This window comes from Trichoplusia ni, chromosome 12, assembly GCF_003590095.1.
Source record: "Trichoplusia ni isolate ovarian cell line Hi5 chromosome 12, tn1, whole genome shotgun sequence".
NCBI classification, from domain to species: domain Eukaryota; kingdom Metazoa; phylum Arthropoda; class Insecta; order Lepidoptera; family Noctuidae; genus Trichoplusia; species Trichoplusia ni.
In genome coordinates, this window is record NC_039489.1 from 2,244,471 (window position 1) to 2,267,849 (window position 23,379).

A 23,379-nucleotide genomic window follows, 5' to 3' on the forward strand; every position below is an offset into this window, starting at 1 on the left:
AGTAGTTACCGATAAAAGCTTTTTCAAGTCTAACTCATCTTTATCAAAAACATCCATTATTGCTTTGTTTGTCTTCTCCTCGAGTTTTTCCTAATAGTGGCAAAAGAGCCAATTTCTCCTCAACAAAAGTTTCTTTTGTTTGGTCCAGGTAGCGTACAAAAATAATTAACTGTGCCGTATCAGTGATATCACATGATTCATCCATAGCCAAGGCGTAATAGTTTGCATTATTTAAACGCCGCTTCACATCACAATGATTTTCTTCTGCTAAAACGTGTGTATTTCTGGTGCTAGTAGAAGCAGATAACGGAATCCGTCGTATCGTCTCAACAACATCGTTTTTGTTCTCAAATAAAGCATTACCAACCTCGAGAAAGCATTCTTTAACTACGTCAGCATCAGTGAATGGTTTCATGTGCTCAGCAAGAATCCAAGAAATGCGTAAAGAAGCCTCACCACATTTTTCCTGTTCAGTCATTGAGTGACTTATGATTTTGGTCGAAGTTGAGTAACTTGAAAGTAAACTTGCAATTTTAAACTTTCGCAGATCACTACCAACTGGAAAGTTTTGGGCAAATGATTTGTGTTTGGTATCATAATGGCGTTTTATATTCGAGCTTTTAATTAACGCCTCTGTTTGGTTACAAATCAAGCACATTGGTACTGCTCCAGCACGATTTGGCAGTGTAAAACAATATAAATCGGTCCATTCTGGCAAAAACTGTCTATTTTCATCTTCAACTTTTCTTTTTTTCGGTTCCATCTTAATAAAACTCAACAATGTAAACAGGTAGGTACTTAAACTCGTAAATTAAACAAGCAAACGTAATATTTCAAGCACGTGGGTCGTCAAGACATTCACTCAAAATTAAAACAAAACAAACTGACACGCCGGAAGGCGCGGCGCGGCGGGGCGGCCGGCAGCGCTATCACCCCCGCCCGCTCCGCCCGCTCGCGCGCTCCGACCGCGCGACGCGACGTCCCGCGCGCTTCCCCGCCCCGATGATAAACCGTTAACAATCCGCGAACTTGCATGTTTGTCGAAATTTGGCGAATTGACGTTAACAAAGATAGTGCGGGAGATATATTTTTATTAAATTTCGTGCTCTGTAGTGCAAGTTGCTGTGTTCTTGCGGTCCGCACAAAATGGGTTGGCGGTCCGCCATTTGGTGACCCCTGTTCTATGCTTTAATGTCACTTCTTTTACTTATTACACTGAGTTTTTACTTTAGAATCACGCTCGGCTACAATGTTGAAATAGTTGATTAAATAATAATGCAGTTTTTATAAATTTACTTTACTTTTATTTTTGTATCACACACGCGTATTGGGCCGGAACAGAACATATACAACTGAATGCACAACAAAAGAAAAATATTCGTACCAACTTAAAACTAATAAATGGCGCTACTTGTTTCATGCCAGTGAACAATAGTGAACATAGATTATAAATTTATCAAATTACAACTAGAAGTCTATCCATTCGCTAAAATATTAGACTTAGACAAGAAAAACTGGTGGAAACACGCGGAAACGAAAATGATGTTCTTGACGACTTCCAACGTAGATCCAATGCAAATGGAACTGAACAAGATGCAAAATATGGTCCTGAAACAAGTGGAGAAAATAAAAGGAGTACAAAAAGAACAAAAAAAGATAAATTACTGGAATTCTTTTGGCGGTTTCCAACATCACAGTTTAAGTTTTAAGTTTCTTCAACGTTTAATCAAGCCAAAAAAATAAAAGAAAAACTTAAAACGACGATAAGAAAAGTTACAGCAAAACATAAGACACAATATAAAAAAATAAAAATAGTTAAAAAATTGGTAGAAAATAAAGCTTTCACCAAAGTAATGGCCAGATTGCCAGACCATATTCAAACTGTTATGAAAATGCAAATGCAGTACATAAACAAAGCCAATAGGGAGGAAGTTCGATTTGGAACAAAATATTATAGCTGCATCAATTTTAAAACATGTTATATTTTTTTAAGAAAATTGATGGTACTCCCTTCCAAAAGAATACTACAGCGTTTATGAAGCAGTGTTAATATTAAACCATTATTAAATGATGTAACGGTTTCCTCACGCGAACTCGCGTTTTGACTCGCGACCCCGCCGCGTCTGCTCATGATTAAGGACTCCGGTTGGGTCCGAAACTAGTCGTGCACCCCCGATGAAATAAGCATTTAATAATGAATCAATCTCACGATAGTTATTATAAAATATTAAACCAGGCCTAAATGAAAAAAATATGAGGCATTTGGAAAAAGTAATAGCAAAACTTCCTCTGGAACAAAGACTATTTGCACTCTTGTTTGATGAGATTGCCTTGGTTTTAACTTTAGTCAAAATAAAATAATAGGGTTCGAAGATTTAGGATTTAATAAGATTAAAAATATTTCGGATCACGCCTTAGTTTTAATTGCTAAAAGGCATGAAAAGCAGCCAATTTTATATCATTTTTGTAGAGGCAGCATTTAAGCGGTTGATTTTAAAAAAATATTATTAGATAGATACTATCAATAAATTTTAAAAAAGTTGGCATCATAGTGGTTGCAACCATATGTGTCCAGGCGACACTTAATGTAAGCACTGTCAAACAACTGCAACGTGACACCAGGGTGAATTATATCAAAGAATACCAGGAGTATAATTCCAGTGCTTTTGAAGCCTCTGGTTCAAAAATATTTCCATTGTTTAATGGGGTGTAAATGGACACCCCATTGCTGAAGGGAAGTACGAAGAAACTTTTAACAAAAAATATAAACAAAATAATATAGTAAAAATTGCAAAATGGGACCATTTAAGATTACTTTTAACTGAAGATAAAGGGGATGATGAAATAAGAATAGTCAATAAACTAACTGAATGTCATGTTGATTGCAATAAGATTCCAAAGATGAAAGTTAAGTATGCAGCACAAGTATTTAGCCATGCAGTCAAGAAATTCTTCGCAAGTGGGTATATTTAGCGTTACTCTGCTTAGTAGAAAAAATATTATTATACACTTGAGAGCAATAAAATCGCACACCCCCTGTAAATTCGTTTATTACTGTTTTTTTTCTTAAATCTAAAGATATTGATTGCAAATCATTAGGCAAAATTAAACAATACAAACTTAGCTTTAAAAAAACACAAAATTAAAATCATTGACCTTCACGAAACTTACAGAAACCAGCCGTACGCCAAATTAGCCAAATTCACCCGTTAGCATTGTCACTACTAGCACCCCTTACCCGCAGTATAAAAGGGTTGGTGTTTTTGGATTTTTAATCAGTTGCATACCGTAGGTCAACGTGATAACATCTTTACTGAAAGCGTACTGAAAAATATGGATACCACGCCTGCAGAAGCCGCTCAAGTTATTGCCTTGCTCGAAGCAGGCCATAATCAAAGTGAAGTTGGTCGACGACTTAATTTGAGCCGCTACTCTGTTCGTCGTGTGTACCAGAGGTTTCAAGAGACCGGTGGCTACGTTCGGCGACCAGGATCTGGCCGGCGACGCAGAACTTCAGAGCGTGATGACCGCTTTCTTGTGTCGAGGTCTTTAAGAAATCGGCAACTGAATGCGGTTCAACTGGGACAAGAGCTTCGAGAAATCCGCAATGTCAGTATAAGTCGGTGGACAGTCAGAAGAAGACTTGGTGAAGCAGGACTGACTTCACATCGCCCAGCAAATGGTCCCAAATTGACCACAGCTCACCGACAAGCCCGACTGCGATTTGCAAGGGAACATTTAAATTGCACGTATGACCAATGGCGGTCTGTTATGTTCTCTGATGAGTGCAGAATGACTTTATATGGTCATGATGGACGCTCAAGGGTCTACCGAAGGTCATCAGAGAGATTTTCACAATGCTGCATAAGTGAACGCGTGGCTTTTGGCGGTGGATCGTGTATGTTTTGGGGTGGCATAATGTTGGACACTAAAACTGACATTGTAATCATTACTGGGGCGAATACCAGCCCGAGATCGAAGGGTCTGACGGCTGCACGATACGTCGAAGAAGTGCTTGAAAAACATGTGAGGCCGCTTGCGTGGCTTATGGGAGAAAATTTTCTCCTAATGCACGACAACGCCAGACCGCATGTCGCCAGAACAGTTTGCGACTACATGGAAGATGTTGGAATCACCACTATGGAGTGGCCAGCTCGTAGTCCTGATCTCAATCCGATTGAGCATGTATGGGATGAGCTAAAAAGAAGAGTTCGAGAAAGAAGCCCTGCTCCTACGAGCCTCCGAGATCTTCAACATACCATTGAAGAGGAGTGGAACGCTATACCACAAGATTTCATTATAAAATTAATAAGGTCTATGAAAAATCGATTAAGAGCTGTAATTAAGGCTAGGGGAGGGAATACACCTTATTAATAAACAATTTGATTAAGAATTTTGGGTTTGATTTTCATTATTCTTCAAGCAAAATTGGGTAATTTTACCCGTTTCTGGGGTTTTGTGCCCTAAAACCTCTTATGGGTATTTTTTTACACTGTATTTGATATCATTAGAAAGGTAATTAGGTAGGCTTTCAAACAATATGTGTTTTTTTTTTATATTTTGTTCAGATTCACGAAAACAACTGCCTTATTTAGTAATATTCAAGGTGTGCGATTTTATTGCTCTCAAGTGTAAGTATTTTTTATCCATATAAATAACACATATATACTTTTTTATGGATGGTAGGATGACAGGAAGGGATTATTTCCCAGGCTTCATAATTTAGCTATGACCTATTTGCCTATAGCCTACGGAACCATTAGATACGTATCAGCTTAATACATTGACGTACGGAACTGCGTCCGCTCAGTATTTATGCGTTGTATTAGACAGTTAGCGTTAGAATGCTAGGATAAAGGATAAAGTTATTGCTAGAGTTATCTCCGAAGATACTTTCGTAGATGATCTTATTACTGGTTATGATGATCATCATCAATTAATTAGAATTTGTCAGAAGTCTTCAGAGGTCTTGCAGTCTGGTTGTTTTCCCCTGCGCAAGTGGACTTTCAATTCAGACACTTATCAATGCGAATCCGTTAAACATTTTATAGGTGAACATTCTCAAACGTAAACACTCGGATTAGGTTGGCACAACACTAGTGATGAACTTTATTTCGTAACGAATATCGATAGTAATTAGTAAAAGGTAAACAAACGTGTTTATTGACTACAGAGTACGGAGTTTAACTGATTTCGCGAAGTACAGTTCATTTTCGAAACTTCAACGAATAGTTGCATATATCCTTAGATTTATAGATAACGTACGCATAAAGATGGATAAGGACACCCGTCGAACCGGGTCCTTATCAGTGAGCGAATACAATGCCGCTCAAAAAATTGTTATTAGTTCAGAGTAAATCATTTCCAGATGTTTATAATAAATTAGTTAATAATATTCCTTTAAAGCGAAGTTGTAAACAGTATAGTCAAGTTTTAAGTTTGAATGTTTTTATTGATACGGATAAAATAATTAGAGTCAGTGGAAGATCGAGTTATCGTCTTATTTTAACTACACTAAGAAACATCCTGTTTTATTGTGCAGCAAACATCCTTTCAGTGTTCTTTTATTTCGATATGAATATTAACGATTATTACATGCGGGTCCTCAACTTCTTTTAGCTTCTTTGCGTGAATGTTGGTGGCCATGCATGGGTGCGTCAAATGTACACGTATGAAAGGTAGGACACTGACACCTATCATGGGTAACCGGTAACCTATCATGGGTGGCTTCCCATTTATTCGAACAAGCGTAGATTATGCAGGGCCAGTTTATATTTTAAATCAGGCAGAGGAGCTCAGCTAACCAAAGCCTACATTTGTGTATTTGTTTGTTTCACGACGCGGGCTATGCATTTGGAACTTGTTACTAGTCTTTCTTCGAGTGATTATATTTTAGCTTTAAAGCGCTTTATTAGTAGACGTGGTAAACCGAACGTTATCTTTTCTGATAACGGTAAAAATTTTGTTGGGGCTGAAAAAAGTTTATTTTGTTTCTTAAGAGAGAAGCGGAGAATATAACAAATTACGCGACGGGTAATAACATTGAATTTCGATTTATTCCTCCGCATTTTCCACACTTCAGGGGGGGGGTTTGTGGGAGAGTGTGGTACGCTCGTGAAAGTATCATCTATGACGTATAGTAGGTAACGCGAGACTGACTTTCGAGGAGTTTAGCACAGCTTTGGCACAAATCGAGGCAGTCCTCAACTCCCGTCCAATTTCACCTCTATCCTCTGATCCTTCTGACCTCACTCCTCTCACCCCTGCCCATTTCCTCATTGGCCGACCGTTGACCTCACCAGCATCTTCGGAGTTCTTCACCGAGCGGCCAACTTTGAGGCTGTCCCGCTACGAGAGAATAGCACAGCTTCGCCAGCAATTTTGGAGACGCTGGTCCACAGAATACGTCTCTGAACTACAAAAACGTACCAAATGGAAGACTCAACAAGACAGCATTGATATAGGCAGCCTAGTACTTATCAAAGATGACAAGCTGCCACCCCTGAATTGACAACTGGGGCGAGTGGTACGTGTTTATCCTGGACGAGACGGAGTCACTCGAGTCGCCGACATCCGTACTGTCTCGGGAATCATTCGTCGAGCTGTGGCAAAGATATGTCCGCTGCCACTGCGACCGATGGGCGAAGATTTGTAACATCACTTGCGATGCCAGGTTGGAAGCCGCAGGTTCCAAGGCCGGGGCCATGTTCGCGCCATCTATTGACGTTCAGTGAATAAGACAGTGACAACAGTGATAGTGAATAAGAATGTGTCGCCATCTAGCGACAAAGTGTATCCGATTGTCAATGACCGGAAGCGATTTTTCGTTGTCTGTGGAGCGCGACGCTTTCGTTTTTTCTTCTTCCTTCCTTCTTGCAAGCAGCAACACATATTGTAATGTAGATTTGTTTTAACTAACATATTTGTAAAGCCCAGTATAGACGTACTTTCTGTTGGAATTTGGACGAGAACCACCGATCCGGTACAAAGTATCCGGTATCCAGTAAACAGTAATTTTTTATAGGTTATAGGTAGGTAAGTTTTTACCTAACCCTCAGGGCCCGAATCCTTCTGGTGCATGCATTGCCTAGCATTATTATTTATTTTTTTTAAGTTCCTTCAACGTTTAATCAAGCCAAAAAAATAAAAGATAAACTTAAAACGACGATAAGAAAAGTTACAGCAAAACATAAGACACAATATTAAAAAATGAAAATAGTTAAAAAATTGGTAGAAAATAAAGCTTTCACCAAAATAATGGCCAGATTGCCAGACCATATTCAAACTTTTATGAAAATGCAAATACAGTACATAAACAAAGCCAATAGGGAGGAAGTTCGATTTGGAACAAAATATTATAGCTGCATCAATTTTTAAACATGTTATATGTTTTTAAGAAAATTGATGGTACTCCCTTCCAAAAGAACACTACAGCGTTTATGAGGCAGTGTTAATATTTCACCATAAATATTATTTGAAAGTATTTTGGTAAATGGTATTTTTTGTAAGCTTTTTAAGTATATATAATTTGTATCACTTAATAAGAATATTGCAAGAGTAAAGACTGATTAACAAATCCCTGAGCTTATTTTCGCTTTTCTAAAAATTCAGGTTTTTCGAGTTGTAACCCTATTTTATCGGAGGTACGATATAAGGGCCCCCAAACAATTTTTATATGAGGCCCCGCCGATGCACGCTACGCCACTGCAGTTGTCGGAATTTCAGTCAAGCCTAGTAGGACAAGCTTAATACTGAGGCCGGAGTTACTTGCACCAATCACATTCCTAATTAGCCAAAATATGATGGTAAGACTTGTGTACGCTCTTTAATTCATTCACTCACTTTCAGAGACGAAAAGGAAAATTATTTTTGTATTAGAGACCTTACTGATTTATTAATAATAAACTTAAGCTCAACATCACAGAGCCTTCCACCATTGTGATGGACAATGCACACTATCACTCTGTTGTGAAAAACAAAGCTCCAACATCATCAAAGAAGGTTTGAAATACCGCCTCCCGGTATAAACACATTTTCGCCGCAACTGTTGACATACCGGGAGCCGGTATGGGTAAGTGTGTTCTCTTAATCGCTCTAAAGCACGTCATTGTATCCTTTCTAACACGTTACAAATGCATAAAGAAGAAACAGGCTGACTAGGGACGCCAAAATATCGCGCAGCGTTAGTAAAAAAAATTTAAACTAGAGTCAGTTAAAACTCGGCGATCGCAGAGGTGACTACTGACTACGTAATCGTTGCGTTGGTGATAACTTGTGATTTTTATTAAAGTAATACGCTAATTTACGAAAAAACGATGGAACGGTAAGTAATTATTGATTACATATACTAATTATATAATAGTTCTGTTAATGATCACAAAAAATCGGTCTGTAACTATCAGCATGCAATGTCGAACACGCAACGACGATTTTATTGTCGTCATATTTCAACCAAAAATGCATGAGAAGGCAAGTTGATGTTAGATCTAAGACGTAAAAACAATTAGTTTTAATATATTTAATAGATAGCATTATATTTCTTTCAAAAACATGAAAATATTTGATGAAATATGGGAGTACATAGTCTCATTAAGGTTCTCTCGGTTACGTCAACGGCATACGTTTGACATTTGTGGGCAGCCATGTTTTTTGTGTTTTTGGAATGCTTTCTTAGTATGCATATGCCTCAGGAAGATGTATGCATTAAAATTTTAATTTATTTTTTATTTTTGCATTTTTTTTCATTAGTGGTTTTTCTTTTGGTTTTTGTATTGAACTATTTTTAAAGAAACTAAAAAAATATTTTTTTGCATGGTTTCTTTTTTCGGTGTTTAGATGAGCTTTCATATTTTCTGCTTTTTTAATATAAGAAGACTACAACGACCTCGGGGACGACGTGGAAGTGGAGCGACTACGCGCGGAGGTCGAGGTGGTGCAGGGAACAGGGGCCGTGTCCGCACGCGCGGCGGTCGTGGTTGTGGTCTTGGTGCTGGCACTGCTGGTCTTGGTGCTCTTAGGCCCTCAGTTTCTGACACGTAATTGCTTCTTATTTTTACTAACAAAATGCTTATAAATATTATTAATAATGAATGAAGTATTTTAAACAATTAATTTATATTTCAGTGTAACTACTAACTAGTGGATCGTTGCAGACCTTTAACGACTGGAGGGAGCAAAGAATTGGAGCGTCTGGAGATTCCAGATGGCGGTGATTTTGAGAGAACAAGGATTATACCAGGTTGTAACGAATCCGAATCTCAAACCCAGTAATGGCAGTGCAGCGGCAGCGACAAAACCAGATGAAGTGTCGGCGAAGCCCGGTCAGGCGTCAGCGGAGCCCGAGCAGGCGTCGGCAGATAAGGATTTGAAGGCGATGAGTGCAATTGTGACAAGATTGGCGGGACCAGTTCTACATCAAGTAATTACTTGTCAAACAGCGCATGAAGTATGGAACCGGCTGCACAGTATATATGAAAAAAGTGGAGAAACGTCACTGATGCTGCAACAGCAGCGATTCTTTGCCCTAAAATTTGAAAATGACATGAGTGTCGCGGACTTTATTTCCAAGGTGCAGGAACAGCAGCAGATCTTGAGGCGACTGGGAGAAGCGGTAACCGACAGGATGGCTATGTCGAAAATCATCATGTCACTTCCATCGAAGTATTCTCACTTTGTTAGTGCGTGGGAATCATGTGCAGAAGTAAAACAGACTGTTGATAATTTAACGGCACGGCTCTTGGTTGAAGAGGAACGGCTAAATAATAAGAGTAGCAGTAAGGTAGACGAAAGTGTAGCATTGTTTTCTAAAGGTCAAAAAGGTAAAAACAAAGGTAATTTTAAATGTTTTTTATGTAACAAGTCAGGTCATTTGAAGAAAGATTGTAAGCTTAAAGATGTGTGTTTTAACTGTCAAAAGCCAGGTCATTTTAAGGACAAATGTAAAGCTACTAAAAATAATAAGAAAACTGAAAATGCTTTTGTGTCTAAAGTGCCAGTTAGCGCAAGTGATCGTTTAATAGATGAAAAATGGTTGGCAGACAGCGGTGCCAGTCACCATATGACATATCAGAAGGAATTATTTTGTGAATATGAAAGGTTATCCACTCCTAAGGTTGTGATGATAGGTGATGGACGACACCTAAATGCTCTAGGTATAGGCAAAATAAAATTAATGGCATTTGATGGTGAAGAATATGTCAGTTGCTCGATAAACAATGTTTTGCATGTTCCTAAATTAAAGATTAATTTATTTTCTATAGGTAGTGTGGTATGCAATGGTTTTCAAGTGAGTATGACTAATGATCAGTGTGTATTTTCCAAGGATAATAGTGTGTGCTATTGCTAATAAGGAATCATGTTCGAAGCTGTATGTAATGGACTTTAAGTCAGAATCTTTGGCGGCTAATGTAGCTAAACTTGAGTTGAGTGAATGGCATGAGAGGTTAGTACATCAAAATTATAAGGAAGTGAAACGAATTTTAAAGAAAAATAATATTGATTTTAGTGAGTCACCAATTGACACATGTACAGCTTGTGTACAAGGCAAACAGCATAGATTACCATTTGATAGTAGTAGAAGATCTACAAGTAAGACAGGTGAGTTGGTGCATGCTGATTTGTGTGGGCCAATAGAAGAAAAGTCAATAGGAGGGTCAAGGTACTTTCTTTTATTAAAGGATGATTTCTCAAACTATAGGACAATTAATTTCTTAACTTACAAGTCGGAAACTGTTGAAAAGATTAAAGAATTTATTATGAGGGCAAAAACATTAAATAATCCAGTTTGTACACTTCGCAGTGATAATGGGACAGAATTTGTAAATGCAGAAATGAAAACCTTATTGGCAGAGCATGGAGTGACACATGAGACTACAGTACCTTATTGTCCAGAGCAAAATGGGAAAGCTGAAAGAGATATGAGGACTCTAGTTGAAGGAGCAAGAACTTTGTTGCATGCAAAAAGAATGGACAAAGTATTCTGGGCTGAAGCGATTAACACAGTTGTGTACACTCTAAATAGAACTTACCATAGCAAAGAAGAAGGAAAAACACCATACGAGTCATGGTCAGGGAATAAGTTTGATGTAAATGGTTTACATACATTAGGCAGTGAAGTCTTTGTGCACATACCAAAAGAAAAAAGGAGGAAATTTGATGCAAAAGGAGAAAAAGGTATTTTTGTAGGTTACGGAGAGTACACAAAAGGGTTTAGGATCTATTTTCCAAGGAAAAATGCAGTGGAAGTAGTGAGAGATGTTACATTTGTGAAGAAACATGATAAACCTGAAAAAGCAGAGCAGGAAGAAGAGTGTATATATTTAGATATAGAAGAAAACTTGAACAATGAAGAATACCAGTCTGTGTCGAATACTGAAGAAAATGAAGAATTTGAGGATTGTGAGGAAAGTGACAATATCATGCAAGAAGTGGAATTTCTAGAAGAGGAAATTATAGAGGATGAAGAAATTCAAGAAGTAAATGATAGTAGAAGAACACGCTCTAGAAAAGCACCCAATTGGTTTGATGATTATGAGGTTGGTTTTATAAGCATGCATAATGAACCTAGTACCCTTAAGGAAGCCATGGAGTGTGAAGACAAAGAAAATTGGATAGAAGCTATGAACAGAGAAATTACCACATTGAAAGAAAATAATACATGGAGTGAAGTAGCAATGGTGCCAAAGGGAATAAAGGTAATAAACAGTAAATGGGTGTACAGGATAAAAGAAAATCCAAGCCAAGAAATTCAATACAAGGCCCGATTAGTTGCTAGGGGTTTTGAGCAGACTGATATGGATGGTGCAGAAGTTTATGCCCCCGTTGCAAGTTTGACTTCTTTCCGTACTTTGTTAGCTGTAGCAGTAAAAAAGAAACTTCCAGTATACCAGATGGATGTAACAGGAGCCTTTCTTTACGGTGACATTGATGAACCTGTGTACATGAAACTACCTAATGGAGGAATAGGTAAATTAAATAAGTCTATATACGGATTGAAGAAAAGTCCTAAGTACTGGAATAGAAAGTTTAATGATTTTATGTGTAGTGATGGTTTCATAAAATCCAAAAATGATCCATGTTTGTATTTTAAATTTTGTAAGGAGTATTCCATTTATGTGGTAATTTTTGTAGATGATTTGCTATATTTTAGTGATAGTGACATACAGATCAGAAAGTTCAAGGAGAAATTGTGTAAGAACTTTGCTATGAAAGATTTAGGTATGGCTTGTAACTATTTAGGTATTAGCATTGAGCAGGATGTAGAAAATGGAAAGACTGTTATAAATCAGAAGGATTATTTGTTAAAAGTATTAAGAAAGTATGGGATGTCTGATTGCAAAGCTTGTAACATACCTATTGATCAGAATTTTAAGTTTGAATTGTTAAGAAGGGAAAAACTGAAAGTAAAGAAATCGAATTGAAATGTAGGCAGATAATTGGAAATTTGCTGTACGCTTCTAATGCTACAAGGCCTGATTTGTGTGTAGCGATTGGTTTCTTAAGTAGATATCAGCACTGTGCTAGTATGTTGCTATTAAAATGTTTACAGCGTGTATTGAGATATGTGAAAGGTACAGTAGATTTGTCATTGGTGTATGGTTGTAATGGTAATGATAAATTGGAGGGTTATGTTGATGCTGATTGGGCTGGTGACACAAAAGACAGAAAATCTACTTCAGGATATATATTTAAAGGATTGTGTAATATCTTGGTGTACTAAAAAGCAATTATGTGTATCTTTGTCATCAACTGAGGCAGAATATGTAGCACTGTGTTTAGGTATAGTTGAGTCATGCTTGTTAAAAAACTTATTATTAGATTTTGGATTTAAATTGGAAGTAAAGATTAATGAGGATAACCAGAGTGTAATCAAAATAGCAGAAAACAATTTCAGTAATAAGAGGCTTAAGCATATTGATGTAAAATATCATTTTATCATAGAGAAAATTAATGATGGTTGTGTAAGTCTATCCCATGTTAGTAGTTATAATCTTGGAGATATGTTTACTAAAGCATTAGGTGGACAGTTGTATGTAAAACTTAGAAGTAAGATTTTAAAATAAGTTTTCCATTAAGGGGGTGATATTTTATTTGTGTTGCTTCTGAATTTGTTTTAATTTTTACTGATTTTGTTAAGGGGCTGGATGTTTGTATTATTTTGTTAAGGCAAGTGTGTCCACTGTGTTATAAAGGGGTAGTTATCTTTGATGTTGTTATGCTAGAGTTGCTAGACATAAAGGTAAAGTTAGATATCGACGATGAAGTGACAAGAACTCCTAACTGACATTTTTGCGATTTTACTTTTTTTATGTAGATAGACTTTAAATAATCGTTTGCGTGAGCTGGCAAAAGCAGCTAACTTTATATCTTATTTTTAACGAGTTATTAATAACTGACAATAACTATTAAGCAACTATGCCTCAAATTTGCTGACAATATCATCTAATGAACTAATAACAATAACGACTAAATAACCTTCGCGTAATTATTTCTGTCAAGACCTCCTATCTTCACTCCTGCTAGACGCGTCCTTACTCTCACGCAGCTGCCGGCCGACTGGATGGTCCCGCTGGCGTCTAGGAAGGATAATATTTCATAGATAGGCTAAAATGCGGGAGTGAGACGGGTATAACGGATCATGTGATATTCGCTTACCTTTTTTCTTCTGTCATTTCGTTTAAATTCGGAGCAAGTTGCAACGTGCAAGTTGGCGTAAAGAGTGTTTTTTGTTATTTTTAAAGTAAATAGTGGGATTTTTGTTATACCAGGTAATTATTTTTTGCCTTATATAATGCTTATACAGTTAAAACATATTAGTAGTGTATTTTCTTTTTTTTTTGTGTATTTGTTAAAGTTAATGAATATGTTCATCAATAACAGTAGGTTATCTTAAAAGCGATGAAGTCTTCTTGTTTTTTTTCCGAACTATAATAATAAAATATAAAGCTTTTGTTATTCGTTTACTTAAATTAAGCTTTATACTACAATAATATCATAAGACTATTATGTTATCGTTATTCCTATTGGTGTGTTCCAAGAAGTTAGAAGTTATTGTTCGAGTGTACAAATTTTATTTGTATATTTTAAGTAGATAGAAGCAATTGTTTTTGTTTAATTAGTATTGGATCATTACTTTTATTTCGCACTAACAATAAAATACTGGTGTTTAGTCATCAACAATAATAATCATCTTTTTTATAGACCAACAATAATTATTATTACTACCGCTATGGCTCGATTTCTACAAGGAGTGAGAAGCAAAAGGATTCTTAGCGAACTTCAACAAGATGATTTGGTAACAAACCTAAGACATTGTACTCCTGAGGAAAATGAACAGATATTTGGACGTCAACACGAAATGGTAAGATATTAAAAAACATGTAAAGGTTTTGCGTATAAAGTTTTTCTGCTTTGTAAATACCTACTTTGTAAGAATTCCTTAACTTTACATATTTTGATAATGATCATTTATTTATTTTTAGCCTGAAGATAATATCAACACGCCTCTTTCTGGAAAATGCTGTAGTCCTAAACAAAGCGATGATGCTAATCCAAAGGAAGCTATCAACACCAACGTCGATGTTTTAAGTTCACCAGATGTCTCTAACTTTGAGCCCACAGAAATCCTCGACAATAATGATTATGAATCTACTTCTTTAAATTCATGCAGTCGTCGTCGTCTCGTAGTAAGATCTTGGTCATTATCTGATTTAACACAGGATACACACAACATGATCAGTTCCCTAAAAAAGTCGCCATCGGTTCCGGCCTTGTTAGCCATTAGCAATAATCTTGATGTATTAATTGCGTTTACCAGATCGGATCAGATCGAAACTGTATCGGATGATGTTTACCAAATTCCTGAAGAAAGGAGTTCTGCTGAAGAATGTGTGACTGAGTACCAAAAAGATTATGGAGATATGGAAAAAGGTCGAAAACGTCGTCACAATGCTGATCCTAAATCTTGGAAAAGGAATAAGGCTCGTTTGAAGCGAATGCGAGGTGAAGAGTATCTTGGCTATTCTAAACCAAAAGACAGGAAGTTCCAACAAGATACTTTAAGACAAGCAAGACGGTTAGGACCAACTTGCGTCTCCAATTTTTGTAAGAAGAGTAAGGTAAGAGGCTGTGATAGGTTCAGTGAAGATTGTCGGAAGGATATACATAGCAATTTTTGGAAGAAAATGACCTGGGATCAACGAAGAGTTTATGTTACGGGATTGGTGACACGATCTAGTACATCTCGGAAGACTAAATCAGCTAGTGAACCATCTAGACGGGAAGGAACCCTGTCATATTTTTTGCCAATTGAGAAAGACTGTTCAAATAAAGTACAGGTATGTAAACAAATGTTTTTAAACACTCTAGCACTGGGGTCGTTTACTGTTCAAGCATGGGTAAAAAAGAGTGAGTTTGGCATGACTTCAAACCATGATGCAATATATGATTCCAAAACAAAGACTCCAAGAGCAGAAGTAGAAACGAAACTATCTATTTTAAACAATTTTTTTACCAGTTTGCCGAAATTGCCGTCTCATTACGCAAGAAAAGACACATCTAAACTCTTCATAGAACCAATCTATCGTTCTCTTACCGATTTATACAAAGCGTATCAGAAATATTGCACTGAAACTAGTCAACCTAATGTTAGTAGATTTACATTTGAAAAGAATTTTCATGAAAAAAATTTGTCGCTATTTACGCTTAAAAAGGACATGTGTGACACCTGTTCAAGTTACAATTCGGGTAATTTAAATGAATCAGATTACCAAATACATGTAATTAAGAAAAACCGAGCTAGACAAGAAAAAGAAGAGGACAAGAAAAAAGCAGCTGTTAGAACTTATGTTCTATCAGATATTTGATTGTAATAATTAATAAGACAATATTATTTTCTAATTATGTGATTTTTTTTTAAGTTGATTAAAATTATTGTAAGAAAATCATGCCTTTTCTTTAAAAATATTATAGAATTCCCTTACTAGAAATATCTTCTATCTTTGTTATTATAATGTATATTATCAAAGCCTAGATTGCAATATCACCTATCTACGTCTAAATCAAAAAGTTGATTGTATATACACTAGTCACACATAGCCCCCGATACTTATTTCATATATATCCAATAATCAGTGATGTGACTTATCTTAGATAAAAGTATCTGAAATACCGGTACAAGATACAAAATACGTATTTACATCTTGTATTTGAAATACTTTTTAAGTTTTATATTTTGTATCTTATAATTACGAAGATACTTTTGTTCACTAAGATACTTTTACTAAAATAAACTTCGCAGTTTTTCTTTCCGAACGCAACTGAACGCAGAGCGTCGTTTATTTCGATACCTTAACCGATCTGAAATTAAATGACAGAGGGCGACACTATCTTTTTACAAATGTCATCAGTTAAAGTGAGATTGTCAATGCCACAAAAAAAAGACAAAAAAAGATCGTCAATGAGTGTGATCTGTCACTAGTGTCACCTGTGTCACTGTCACTCCTTCCGTAGGATTTTCGTGTGTACGCGGACGTGGTGTTTGGTGTTTAAAATAGAATATTGTTATTAATAAATAAAAATAACAATATCACCTTTGTGAGATTCGGGATCGCGAACATGGAAATGTAAGTCTTATTTTATTTACATGTTAGTCAGAAATGTGTTTGTAACGTGCGTCGCAAAAAGAACGGGAAAAGTTTAGGTTTGAATAACAACGGAAAAATATCATCATTGATGTTTTGAACCGACTTCATTATGCATTTATTTTTAATTTAGAAATCACAAATACGTGTTAGTAAACTGATTAATATACAATTTATAAGTTTAAATCAGAATCAGAGTCAAATTGAACATGCGTTAACCTAACAGAATGTTTAATGAAAATGAAGAATGATGAGAATGCCATAATAGTCTACTATGGCTACTACTAATAGTCCGTTATTTTGTCACTGCCATGATAAAATTTATTTTTATATATTTTTTTCGTAACAAAGTTTGATTTGTGTTTTCAGGGATAAACAGAACAATTTAAATATACCACTGATTTTAAAACACTGCTTTCAAAGTATTAAGCAAGTGGATGGAAGTGATGTGAATGTATCTGCAATATGCAATGTATGTTCGAAAACGATAAAGGGTAGTGTTACTTCTACTACCAATTTCCTGAAGCATTTAAAGGTTGGTTTAGTAAACAGATGCATTTTGTGTTTAATAAATATTTTTTTTGTGCCATATTTTTATGTTACTAGATTTTTAACCTGAAAGATATTCAATTTCTTGTAATTTTGCATTTTTTTAAAGTACTTTTTTTATTTTATTACAGATTAAAGGCCACTCAGATCTGTTGCAAGATTATGAAAATGTTAAAATTACAACTCTTAAAAAAAGAAAACTTACTGATAATAGTAGCAGTGATGCAAGTGGTTCAGAATCAACATGTAAAAAAATGAAGCAGTCTACACTTACAGATGTTACAAGTGGTTCAAGATCTATTAATTTGGACAAGTTGATCATACATTTTATTGTTGACACCATGTCTCCAGTATCAATAGTGGAGAACAAGTCTTTTAAAGCTTTGATTGAAGGTTCACAGCAACTAACTAAGCCTCCAAAGGTTATGTGCCGTACTACAGCTAAGAATAAAATTAGTAATGAGTACAATGAATTTAAGAAAAACCTTATGCTAGAGTTGGACAAAGTGGAATTTGTGTGCAGTACAGCTGATATTTGGTCTTCATCTAAAAGAAGTTACTTGGGGGTTACAGTACATTGGATTGAAAGTGAGACTTTTGAAAGAAGAAGTGCTGCAATTGCTTGCAGAAGATTCAAAGGGGTTCACACATATGATAAAGTTGCTGAAATGATAGCTGATATACATTCAGACTATAATTTGAAAATATCAAAAATTGTTAAAACAGTTACAGACAATGGCTCAAATATGGTAAAGGCTTTTGAGGTATTTAGAAAGTCTGATTCAGAGGTAGTTGAAAATGAACATGTTTCACCAGCATTTGAAGATCTTGAAAAATCATCACTCGACGAAGTTAGTGAAGATGATGATTCACTTCTAGTACCACAAGCTTTTCCAGATGCTTCATCAGACTCGGAAGGCGATTGCCTTCTGCCCGGACATGAAAGATGTGCTACACACACTTTACACCTGATTGCTAGTACTGATTTCAAGCAAGCAAGAACCAAAAATACATTTTACAAGAAATTACATGACACAGCCTTATCAAAGTGCCAAGCACTGTGGAACTTGTGTGCTAGATCCCCTAAAGCATGCGAGACATATTTACAAATAACAGGCAAGTCACCAACTTCCCCATGCGCCACCCGATGGAACTCCTACTATAATTCAATACAAGATCTTTTAGCAGTGCAGAACCATCTTAGTGAAGCCATGAAAATGTTAAAGTTACCACCGCTGAAAGAAAATGAAATTCACTTTTTAAGTGAATATGTGGACTGTTCCAAGCCAATAGCAGAAGCTATTCAAAGTCTGCAAGGGGAAAAAGACTCTTACTATGGTTGTCTGTTACCGGAATTATACAGAATCCAACATCTTACCAAAAGTCTCAGGATGGAAAATCTGAAATACTGCAGCCCTTTGCTAGATGTAATAGAAGAAAACTTATGTAGACGTTTTAAACGGTTTTTGCAGTTGGAACCAGCAGCAAATGATGCTATATTGGCCTCAGTGTCCCATCCTATGTTTAAGCTGAAATGGGTACCAAAAGCGCAATAGGAATATGTAAAAGAACTTGTCCTGTCTGAAACTAGAAAGATAAATCGATCAGAAAAACAAAAATCGGACACTTTAAACAACATTGATGGTGATATAAAAAAAAATCAAAAGATGACTCTTATTATATGTTTCTAGAGGACTCCGATTCCTCTATTGCTAGTGGCGAAAACACAAGCAGCACCAGTGATTTAGAGACACTCCAGTACCTCAACAATAAGGATGCAAACTTTAAGAGCCTTAATGCTTATCCTACAATTAAAAAAATATTTCTAAAATATAACACCTGTTTGCCCAGCTCTGCCCCTGTGGAGCGGCTCTTTTCCTTTGGAGGCATGATAATGAGGCCTCATCGAAGGAAAATGAGCGACAACATGTTTGAGGAGCTAGTCTTACTCAAATCTTTTCTATGTATTTCTATGAAATTCCCTCCGTAGTTAGCGACATGAAGCTAGCGACGCGTCGCCGAGCGTCAGATGTCAGTGTCGCCCGACCGCAAATCAGTAGTGTCGCTGACGCCGGAGCAACAACACGTCGAGCGTGTTTCATTTCAAAATGGATTTTTCCGATTCTGAAGAAGAAAAACTTATAAACCAGGTTGCCCACCATCCTGCACTGTACGATGCATCTCACAAAAACTATCTAAACGCGATTATAAAAGATAATATTTGGAAAAATATTGGAAAGGTGTTAAATAAAAGCGGTAAGTATTTAATGGTTCCTATTTAGTAATTGTAGTCATATTATAGTCAATATATCATTAACATAAATTAATTCAGATAAATTCTGATATATTCTTAGTTACTTTTGGACATAGGTACTTTTAAGCCTTTAATGCGAACCAAAGCCTAAAGAAAAATTTGCGTGATTTTATGTTTGTTGTAGGCACATAATATATTATAACGAGAATGATTGAGATTGGTTGATGTATGTACAGACTGATGAAAGTTCGATAGTTAGCCAATGGTAATAAGCAGTGGCGAAGGGTGGTTTAATGAAATAGGAAAGCCGCGCTATAACTACCTACCGCTCGGCCGAGCGGTCTCGGGCCGTTTGCGGACCAAATTCAGTGAGGGTTTTGTTAATATTGTTATTGTTGTAGTAGTAGTAGTCTTAAAAGTGCTAACAGATGCGTTTTATAATTATCTAAGAAAACTTGAGACTATTTTCATTCATTATTTTGAAAAAAAGAATGAAACAAAGGCCGAGTAGTTCTCTGAAAAATATAAATACAACATGATTTTTTTTTAGAAACGTTACAATTTTAAACTACCACATATAAATCAGAACATTTTCACAGTTCTCAATAATTATAACTTAAGACACAAAAAATTATGTTAATTTAATTTTATCGAAATGCAGCCCTGCACTTGCTGTGGGATCGCGCGGTGCGAATCCATCACAACTGTACGTTCGGTCATTTAGGCACATTTTAGCATGCAGCGGTTGCTGATGCGACGGAGTAGGCTATTATAGCAGTGTATGGAGGAGTAAGCCGAGACGCTTACCGGCTTGTTTAGGTTAGGAGCAAAATGTTTCGAGTAATTTATAGACAAAAAATTACGGTGGTAGGCGTTTTGTTAGAACTACCTACATATTTAAATTGTGTGGTTTAGATGATTACATTTATTATACCTTCTAACTTGAAATTCGAAAGGGAAGCCGACGGGAATCGGCTTATAGGGACGCCTCGCCACTGGTAACAAGTAAAGAACAAGTAAGTTTTATATATTTTTATTGCAATATTACACAATTATGTGAAAAATAATAATATTTGTGGAAATGTTCTAATTACTATTTATAATAACTTTTTAAGGCATAATGTATGAAAATAATGAAAAAGTCTTGACACAATCTATTAAATTCTGTCTATAGTGGCTTCTTGCCATGAAACTGCACCATTTTCGCTACAAAAGAAATCTTTGAGTTTCTCTCTAATTTCGAAACCGTCGCTACTAGCAAATCCACCAAAACGGGCTAAGTTTATCATGTTATCCTGGGTATTATCTGTATCATCGCGGCTATGGAATGGCACGCTGTTACGTTCAAGATAACCATCCCGAAGAAGATTATGTAAACAACAAGCTGTTAATATTAGGTCATCGACTACATCTGTTGCTATAGCAATCGGAGTATAAAATACTCTGAATACTTGACTCAATAACCCAAAAGCATTTTCTGTCACTCGGCGGCCTCGGCATTATCTGAAGTTATAAATTTCTTTATTTCTTTCAAGCCTTGCCACTGCTCTAGTATAGGGTTTCATCATGTATCTATTTAATGCAAAGGCTTCGTCTCCGACCAGAAAGTGAGGGAGGATTACATTTGTTCCTAGTTAAGCTTTTGGTGGCGGGATATTAAAATTATTGGTGTCTATTTGCCTCCCCATCAATGATTTTTGAAATATACCATTGTCAGATTCTTTTCCGTAAGCACCAACATCAACTGCTACAAACTTATAATTAGCATCCACGATTGCTAATAGCACAATTGAAAAGTAGTTTTTGTAATTAAAAAACAATGATCCACTCTTTTTAGGTGCCCTGATTCGCACATGTTTCCCGTCCATTCCTCCTACGCAATTTGGTATATTCCATTTTTCCCAAAATTCACGTTCTATGCGTTTGAAATCGTCTTGTAATGCAGGTTTCATTAGTATAGGCATTAATTTTTGTCTCATAACTTTAAGAACACTCTTCACAATTTGGGATATGTAGCACTCTGATATGCGGTATGCAGTTGACAAAGATTTATAGGTTTCCCCTGTGGCCAAAAATCTGTAACAACAAAATTTTATATTTTTACTATTTTTGTTTGCAGACGAGGACTGTAAAAAGAAGTGGAAATCAATTCGTGACAGTTATCACAGATTTAAAAAAAAAAACAAATTGGGCACTGGCTCGGCTGCCCTAAAAAAAACGAAGCAAAACAGACATCTACAATTGTTATTTTTAGACAATGTTCCACACCACAGAACCGGAGGTACCAATATAACTCCACCGCAACAGGAACTTGATGTTAATAATGAAAATGTTAGTGTTGCTGAACAGGAACAAGGTTCGGATACGACTTTTCCATCCAATAATAATGCAGAGCAAAGTACTACTGACCAAGAAGTTGAAGTTGGCACCGAAGCAACTGAAGTGGTGCCTAATGTTGTAAAGGCAACAACACCTAAAAAAAAAAAGAAGAAGAAAGAAGACATATTTTTGACATTATGGAAACAAAGAGACGAGCAGAGACAGGAACTATATAAAAATATGGTCAGAAAGATAGATGATGATATTGATCTATTTTGTAAACATATTGGTGAAGTTTTACGTAATTTACCACCATATGAAAAAGCAAAGGCAAAGAAACATTTGGGTGAAGTTCTTTCGGACTACGAGATTATGGCAGCGAGTCACTCATCTGGAAGGAACACATTTTCATCTCCCTCAAATTCAACGCCAAGCTATCGTGCATCATCCTCAGAATTGTGCACACCATCCCCACCACATAGTCAACATTTTGTACGATCTTACACTCCTCTTGGTGCGATGACAGGTTCACCAGAACTCGCCGGACAAGGCAACGCACCTCGTGATTTCTACTTAGGTGCATATTCTCCTATTAATTCCGCGGCACCATCACCAGGACCTTCCGGAATAACTAGCGGACTAGGCTATGCACCAGGGCCAGTACACACATCATATCCAATGAGTCCTGAGGTAGGGTCACCAGAACCCACTGATTTATCCTTTCAGATCAACCAAATCGACCGAGAGGAAGATCATAATTTTGTCGACTCAGTCATAACAATGTTTAAGTAATAAACAAATAGACTCCCAATTTCGCTACAAACGTGTCACATTTTCTTTCTTTCTTTCTTTCATTTTCAAATATATATATTATTATATATATATTATATATATATATAAGTGAAATTTTATTAGCGATTGTGAGTCTATTTGTTTATGTGAAATCAATAGTAATAATAAGTAAATTACTGACTTACCTTAATGTTAAAAATAATTTTCGCTCAGCATTTATGGCATTTATTTTCATTGGCTCGATTTCTTCTCTGATTAAACTTAGTATAAAATCGAACTGTTTTTCATTTAAACGACAATACTCTCTGAATTCTTTCATATCGCTTTTCAAATGGTTTTTGATCAGTATTGAATAAGTTCCCTCACTTGCTCTGCGTTTAATCATAGGACATGTGGCTTGTCGTCTATTTCTGTATAATAAAAGCAAGTCATCATCATCATCTTCCTCTTCTAATAAAAGACGTAAAAAATTGCGATCACTATTCTCAAACACGTCAGACATCTTATTTCACGGACCGCTCGGAATCAACTGGATGCCATCTGCAGTTGTCGTCTGCAGTCGGGATCGAAATCATGACTGCAGCGACAGGACGCAACGACGTGTCGCGACGACATGAAGCGACGACATGTCGTCTGCAGTTGTCGCCTGCGGTCGGCTGCCAACTTGTACCTTAATCCTTGATATCAACGCTGTCTATTTGAGAACTGTTTTCAAATAAAACGAATAAACTTACATTCAATTAAGATTTATTAAATGTTGTTTTCTTGCAAAAGTATTTTATTTTTAAAAAGTATTTTAAAGATAGGTATTTTGTATTTATATAT

General features: G+C 36.2%; 5 protein-coding genes across 6 annotated transcripts in view; 3 read left to right on the top strand and 2 right to left on the bottom strand.

The window, feature by feature from the left end:
- Window positions 1–23,379, bottom strand: part of LOC113499480 (DE-cadherin) — a 519,450-nt gene that overhangs the window by 196,807 nt on the left and 299,264 nt on the right. The gene's annotated exons all lie outside the window — the stretch shown is intronic.
- LOC113499484 lies at window positions 12,957–15,878 on the top strand. The gene is made up of 2 exons (XM_026879988.1): window positions 12,957–14,359; window positions 14,481–15,878. The coding sequence occupies exons 1-2, from the start codon at window positions 14,228–14,230 to the stop codon at window positions 15,861–15,863; spliced, it is 1,515 nt and encodes a 504-aa protein (XP_026735789.1). The 5' UTR covers window positions 12,957–14,227; the 3' UTR covers window positions 15,864–15,878.
- On the top strand, window positions 16,556–18,762 carry LOC113499483. The gene is made up of 3 exons (XM_026879987.1): window positions 16,556–16,622; window positions 17,010–17,175; window positions 17,321–18,762. Exons 1-3 carry the CDS (start codon window positions 16,615–16,617, stop codon window positions 18,743–18,745), a joined length of 1,599 nt encoding a protein of 532 aa, XP_026735788.1. The 5' UTR covers window positions 16,556–16,614; the 3' UTR covers window positions 18,746–18,762.
- Window positions 19,272–22,691, top strand: LOC113499491 (transcription factor Adf-1-like). The gene is made up of 2 exons (XM_026879997.1): window positions 19,272–19,445; window positions 21,563–22,691. Exons 1-2 carry the CDS (start codon window positions 19,298–19,300, stop codon window positions 22,552–22,554), a joined length of 1,140 nt encoding a protein of 379 aa, XP_026735798.1. The 5' UTR covers window positions 19,272–19,297; the 3' UTR covers window positions 22,555–22,691.
- LOC113499499 (putative nuclease HARBI1) lies at window positions 20,522–23,317 on the bottom strand. Its single transcript, XM_026880006.1, has 2 exons — window positions 22,740–23,317; window positions 20,522–21,519 (listed from the first exon to the last, which is right to left on the bottom strand). Exons 1-2 carry the CDS (start codon window positions 23,054–23,056, stop codon window positions 21,078–21,080), a joined length of 759 nt encoding a protein of 252 aa, XP_026735807.1. The 5' UTR covers window positions 23,057–23,317; the 3' UTR covers window positions 20,522–21,077.